We start from the raw sequence: 7,065 nt of genomic DNA on the forward strand, positions 1-7,065 counted from the left end.
AGTTTATTGTAAAATATATGAAACATGAAAATTGCCATTTAACCATTTTTAAGTGTGTGTGTATATATATATACACTTCAGAGACATAGTTAACACTCAGTTGTGCAAAAATCACCACTATTTAAAGAAAAAAAATTTTTATCACTTCAGGTAGAAGATTTGTTCCTAGTAAGCAAATGCTTTCCATTCTCTTTGCTTACTGGCTAATAATCTTTTATCTAATTTATGAATCCAATAATACAGTGTTTGTCTTTCTATCTAGCTTATTTTAATCCACATAATTAATGCTTTTCCCCCCAGGTTCATCCATGTTGTAACATTTATTAAAACTTCATTTCTTTTGACTAAATAAGCCATTTCATGTGTATTTTTGGTGGATACTTTTCTGTCTTTTGGTTGTTATGCAGTGAATATTACTTTACAAATATCTCTGTCCTTTTAATTTTGGGGGTAGATATGTTGGAGTGGATTTCTTGGTTATATGATAATTTTATTTTTATGTTCTAAAAACTTACATTTCCACCAGCAGTACTTGAAGGTTCCAGTTTATCTTAGACCTTACTAGGACTTACTTTTCTCTGTTTTTAATTGAAATTGGTAATTAGTGGCTGTGAAGTGTTGCCTTTTAAGTGTTAGCTTGTTTACTTTTCGATATATACACATGTTCTTTCTTGTTTTTAACAGGTAGAAATGGGTCCGTTTAAGCACACAGTTGATGATGGCCTAGATATTAGAAAGGCAGCTTTTGAGTGTATGTATACACTTCTAGACAGTTGTCTTGATAGACTAGATATCTTTGAATTTCTAAATCATGTTGAAGATGGCTTGAAGGACCATTATGATATTAAGGTAAGATGTTTTTACCTGTGTGTAGGATGTTTTTAAAAAAGATTTTTCTGTGGTGACTTTCACCTCTTACAGTTTGCTTATTTAAATTCATTACTTTTCATTTGGAACCCACTCATAGCAGACACTTCAGGTTTTCTGAGGCTGTAAATCACAGGGAAGGGGATTATCAACTTCACCCATCATCACTGCTGGTGGATTTGAACCACATAGTAGCACAACTCTCTCTATTAGAGTTCTTGCCTTACTCACATAAGTGAGAATAAGTGGGTTGTTTGTTGTAATTTTAGTAAACATATTATAAACTGATGTATAAATGTAATGGACCAGTTGCTGTCAAGTCTTTTGCAGTGCATTGCAACCCCATATTTTGTTCCATAAACATTTCCATTGTACATTACTATAATACCACCCAAACAGCTTATAAAGATATATAGCATAGCAGTTTGATATTTGGAAGAAATCAGATCTTAGTGTATGGAAAATAAATTATGCCAACTTGGTTAATGAATAGTTCTATAATCCAGATTTTTTTCCCCCGTTTATAAATTTATAACCTTTTTGGTGTGTATATATATATATATATACTCTATATATATGATACTGGATTATAATAAGGAACCATGGAGTTGTCAACATTATCTTGATAATTCTCTTAGAATATCTTTGGCTTAGTCTGATGAGTGATAACTTACATGCATATTATTTACCTGAAGGACTTCTGTTTTCTAATGTAGTATATTGATTTTAACATCAAGAATTTTCTTAAAGATCATGTAACGAGAGATGCAATGTGGGGGTGACAGAGTCTGACTTCTGCCTGCTTCGTAAAGAGGAGCTTTCCTATCAGTAATACCCATATACCAAACAAATGGGTACATGGTCAGACATGCTACCCCAGGTGCTTGTGCACTAATTTCTATGAATCATTGGGTCCACTGTTTGTTCCAGCTTTACTCAGAGATGTTGGGCTTATTAGGGAAATGAGTGACGGAGGCAAAGAATATCACATAATGCAAGTCCAGGTTTAGTCCAGCAGTCACAAAACTAGATTGGCAAGGCATAATTCCTCAATTAGTGAAAGCCCAAGTTCAGTTCAGTATCACAAATGCTGGCATCCTCTCATTTTCCTCCATCATCCAGCAAACTATATGTCAGAGCACTTAAAAGTCAACTTTTACTTAAATCATCCAGCAAGTGAAACCTTTAACTGTTGCTCCCGTCTGCAGGCTTCCCCTAGTTACACCTTGCCAGTGTCTTCACAGCAGTGCCAGCCACAGTCTTGTCACCTTCCCTCCATCACAGTCCTTCACAGTGGAAAGAACTTTCTTATATTGGTCCCACCACTGTTAATGATTTGCACGACAATGTGTTTGCAGTTAGGCAGCTGGAGACCATGGCTAATGTAATGAATAGAAAAGCCAATTTTTAAGGTTTCGGACACCATAGATGTTTTTACTGTGTTTACAAGCAAAACTGTCCCTTTTTAAAAATTTTTATTTTATTTATTTATTTATTTTTCAAAACTGTCTTTTGTAGAAGCAGCTAGCTTTAGAGCAAGAACTTTGCTTTAGCCATTTTATTTTCCTATTATCACTGGAAAGTGGTTTGAGAATTTAAGAAATAGATACATTGTATCTTTTGGCTGACCAGAGCAGGGGTTATAGTTGAAAATAGTTCAGAAAGGATTGAATTTGTCAGTGATTTCATCTTACTTGGACCAACAGTTAAGACCCTTGGCACTAACAGTCATGAACTCAGCAGATGTATTGCATTGGGCAAGTCCACTGTCAGGGAACTCTCAAAAAAACTTAACAGCATTGATGTGAGTTTCAAGATTAAGGTGTCTTCTCAGTCACCTGCTATGAATTAGAGAGCTGGACAATGAATGAACAGGTGTGACAAGTGGAATTGAAGCCCTTGAGTGGTGCTGGTAAAGAGTACTACTGAATAGCCATGGACTATCAAAAGAGCAAACAGTTCAGAAGCCCTCATGGTATAGTCCTTGGAGAGCTGCATTACTAACCTGACGGAGGATTACTACAAATTGGGACCAAGTCAGCAGCAGTGAAAGTTCCAAGTTCTGTACTCAAGGACCACATTATAGGCGATAGTTGCAGTAAAGTGAAGCTCTAGGGTGCACAACAATCGTTTTCTTTTCTAAAAGGATTGTCATGATTTGGATTTTGTCTTCAGAAAGTAATGCGAAGTCTTTTTTCTCCTCTCCCCCTTTCCAATAGATGTTAACATTTTTAATGTTGGTAAGGCTCTCTACTCTTTGTCCAAGTGCAGTATTGCAGAGGTTGGATCGACTTGTTGAGCCATTACGTGCCACATGTACAACTAAGGTAATAATTGCTAGAATTAGGTCATACTGGTATATTCAAGATTCAAAAATTTACATATCAACAACCAACAACAAAATGTAGTTCTACTAACTTAATCATACTAGTACCTTTATAGTAACTAGTTTTTAAAAGTTATATTGAATATGAATGTTTTCAAGAATTCAGCATTGTTTTAGAAAAATTAGCACTATTTAAAAAAATTTAAAACAGCATTTATTACTGTAACAGTATGACATCTCTTAAAGTCAGTAAGTGTGATAAAGAGTTAAAAAAGAGGAAGTGTGTAATTTTAGGTTTTGGTGGTAGAATCAAAATTTTGTATGAGAATATCATTTGACATAGTGTGGGGAAAGTGAACATTTTTTAAGATTGAGAGCAAGTAAGCAGAGCTTTTCATAACAAGAATATTGCACACATAATGGCACAGGAATGCCATTATTGATTTATTTGAAGAATATAGAGCAATTAGAGAAGGGAGAAACAATATATATTTGGGTCATACACTTTGTTAACTGTAATGGCCATAAGTTTCTATTGTTTTTATAATGGTTTTGTATAAAATACTCTTTTGATAGCTACTTTTTTCTCTAAAAATAAAGATTTTTTTAAAAAGCTGCACTTAAAATGTGCATTTTGGACTCACAATAGAGAAATTACTTATTTTACTAATATTCACAATTATTTGTGGCCTTACATTTTATTCATATAAGCATTATCTTAACATGTGTATTTACTCATTGTTCCAGGTAAAGGCAAACTCAGTAAAGCAGGAGTTTGAAAAGCAAGATGAACTAAAACGATCTGCCATGAGAGCAGTAGCAGCACTGCTAACCATTCCAGAAGCAGAGAAGAGTCCACTGATGAGTGAATTCCAGTCACAAATCAGTTCTAACCCTGAACTGGCGGCTATCTTTGAAAGTATCCAGAAAGATTCATCATCCACTAATTTGGAATCAATGGACACTAGTTAAATGTTTATTGAACATGGGGACCATTACATTGACCATATGATGCACTGAATTGACAGGTTAATCATAAGTCATGGAAAAAAGAAGTGTCTAAAGGCTTCAGATGTTCCACTTTACCCCCTTGCCCCTCGTGGAGGCACAGTTTGGCTTTGTTCCATTGTTGCTTTTGTAGCATTTATTCAAAAATATGTATTTCCATAATCCAGAGCTTGTAAAACCACTAATGTTTTAGTGGTTAGGACATTTAAAATGGAAACTAAAATTTAAGATTTATGGAATATGGAGATAGGGTCCAGCATCTATCTATTTACCCTGTAATGTTTAGGATTAAAATGTTAAAATTTTGTGACCATGAATATCTTTCTTTTATATTTTTTTAATTTAAAAATCAAACACAAATTCCACAAGACAAGAAAACACGTTCCTTTGTTCTTCTGTAACTTTCCGTTTCAGCAGCATATATTGATTTTTAGCTGGCAGAGAAGAATATCCATATATATATGATTTACTATATTTCAGAGGGTTTGGTAATTCAATTTTTAAAAAGGTAATAAGGTATCAGTTTTTTAAGTATGGGGATTAACAATATTCCTGTTGCGCACACTAATTTTGCATGAACAAGTTTTAAATATATATTGTCTGTAAAGCATGTGCAAATTATTCATAATACAAAGTTTAAAAGTATTAATGCAATTTTCAGATATTTATTTTTGCACAGAAAACACCTATTTGGAGAGAGAAGGAAGATTACAATTTTGAAATTTTGCTTTTCTTAATGCCAGTGTGAATTTTCAGATATTTTCAGCAAATCAAGTCATAATAATAGTTTGCCGCATTTTTCTATTATAAATTTTCTTACACATTTAAGATGTGGATACTTAAGTACTCAGTTTTCCTTGGTTACCCATTTGTAATGTTTTTCGCCTAGAAATTCTTAAGGCCAGACATTTCTTTCATTCTTTAGATACTCCTTATCTGAGGTTACAAGTACTTTATGTGCTTTTAAATTTCAATTTTACTAAGTCTCTGAAGCCAGCTATTACAGATTTGTAAACTGACAATTGATGTTTGTTTTGATTTAGATTTCACCTACCTGCCTTGTAAAAGCTAATTTACATACTCTATTTGGTAAGTGTTGACTGCTTTCCTGATTAGGTATCTGTGCTGAAGGCAGTCAGAGCTTTGCAGTACCATATATTGTAGTTAGTATTTTAACATATCTTTGAGTTAGGTCATTTTACAGTGTAGCCTCTTCCTTCAAATCTGTGGTGCTCCTGTAATAGTAAAAACCAACTTCTGAAAATAAAAGACATCTCCTAATCTCTTAATGCTGTGCAAACATAGTTTACGTGAAGGCAAGTGTTAAATTGCGTGAAATTGGACACTCAAATCACATTTGAAAACTGCACCCTTCTTTTTGAAACTGTGAATTAGAAATACTTTTTCTGCTGTATTACCTGCTTTACCATCTGAATAGACAGTGATTTTAAAGGTAGCATAAAATGGTTAGATGAACAATTTGTTGATTTGAATGTTCAAATGATAATGCATAAGACATTGCTACCAATCAGGCTTTTAACTAGTAGTACATTGACCTTACCTGAATCTAGTACCATTTTCAAAATGTGGCAGGTGATAATACATAAAAGTGTAATGGAAATTTATTTTGAGATACTAGTATATTATGTATTCTGCATATAACATGGTATAGATGTTGTGGATATATTTACGTATTTGGCTATATAGTTTTACAATAAATTACAATACTTCAGGCTCCAGGACCAAATAGATTGACATGCATATACTGTGTGAATTTCTTAGTTAATTGCTCTACATTAAATCCAAATATTGGTTTTATATTTAGTTTTCTTTCTAACATCTAGATACTTCTACCTGCTCAAGTCTTACAGAGTAGCTCATTTTTCTAGTATGTTTGAAATTTTATTTTTTAATACAAAAGTAGCCTAGAGTAGTAAATTTAGTTTGTGAGTGTGTGTGTAATATATATGCATATGTATTTGTGTGTATATATTATACATATATATAATACATATATATATATATCACCAAATCATCAGAAAGAAATGCTCACATTTAAATGTTAAGTCTTTCCTATTAATTTTTTTATTTCTAGTGATGCTGTGGTCCACATACTGGGATAGAAGTGACACAGTGTGGAGGTCCAGCCATATTCTGGTTTTGGTGCTTTATAGATAGAATTAAGATGTTCTAGTTAGTGGTTTTTACACATTTAGGTTTCTGTGGAGATCCCAAATGAATACTTGGAAAATTAACTGCTGTTTTTCATAAAGACAGGTAGAGAATTGAGTTTTGAGGCACATTTTTTAAAGCAAAAATGAAATTTGTTTGGCAGTACCTAACATAAAAAGTTATACTTAGGAGAAATATCAGTGGTACTGAATGATAATTTTTAAAATTATATTCATGGTTTGGTGGGTTTCCCCCCGCCTTCATAACATAGAAAACTTTTGTCATTTGGGAATTAGAATTTGTAAAAGGTTGGAATATGACAACTTCATCAAATGTTTGAATGTTTACAATTTTTATATAACCATAATTACACATCATTTTTTTTCCTTCTCTACTTTCTGCTGAGCAAATAGTGATGAAAGAACATAAGGGCATATGAAATCAACCAATTTTTTAATACATTTTGTTGGCCTATTTTACGTTATCTGGCCTGTTTTGCAGCAGTATTTGAATATGATTATCTAGTCATTAAAGTTTTAAAAGATGAAAAAGGCGAAGTCTTTTTAGCCACTGAAAAATTAACGTAACTAAAGAAATTACTTAAGCCCTCTGTGTAGTATTTGGCCCTATTAAGCAATATATAACATTGGAAAAATTATTATATTTCTTCCCACTTTAAATTTTACTAAGTA

The 7,065-nt window shown here is 32.9% G+C and overlaps 1 protein-coding gene across 1 annotated transcript in view; it reads left to right on the forward strand.

Annotated features, from left to right (window-relative positions):
* Window positions 1–5,936, forward strand: part of LOC102869715 (cullin-associated NEDD8-dissociated protein 1-like) — a 52,468-nt gene extending 46,532 nt beyond the window's left edge. The window contains exons 13-15 of the mRNA XM_006886068.1: window positions 685–849; window positions 3,087–3,194; window positions 3,941–5,936. Coding sequence (XP_006886130.1) covers window positions 685–849; window positions 3,087–3,194; window positions 3,941–4,165 — 498 coding nt within the window. The 3' untranslated portion in view covers window positions 4,166–5,936. The remainder of the gene's footprint in view (window positions 1–684; window positions 850–3,086; window positions 3,195–3,940) is intronic.
* Window positions 5,937–7,065: the final 1,129 nt, after the last annotated feature.

Source organism: Elephantulus edwardii, unplaced genomic scaffold (assembly GCF_000299155.1).
Source record: "Elephantulus edwardii isolate Elephantulus edwardi_28Jun2011 unplaced genomic scaffold, EleEdw1.0 scaffold00047, whole genome shotgun sequence".
In the NCBI taxonomy this organism is placed as follows: domain Eukaryota; kingdom Metazoa; phylum Chordata; class Mammalia; order Macroscelidea; family Macroscelididae; genus Elephantulus; species Elephantulus edwardii.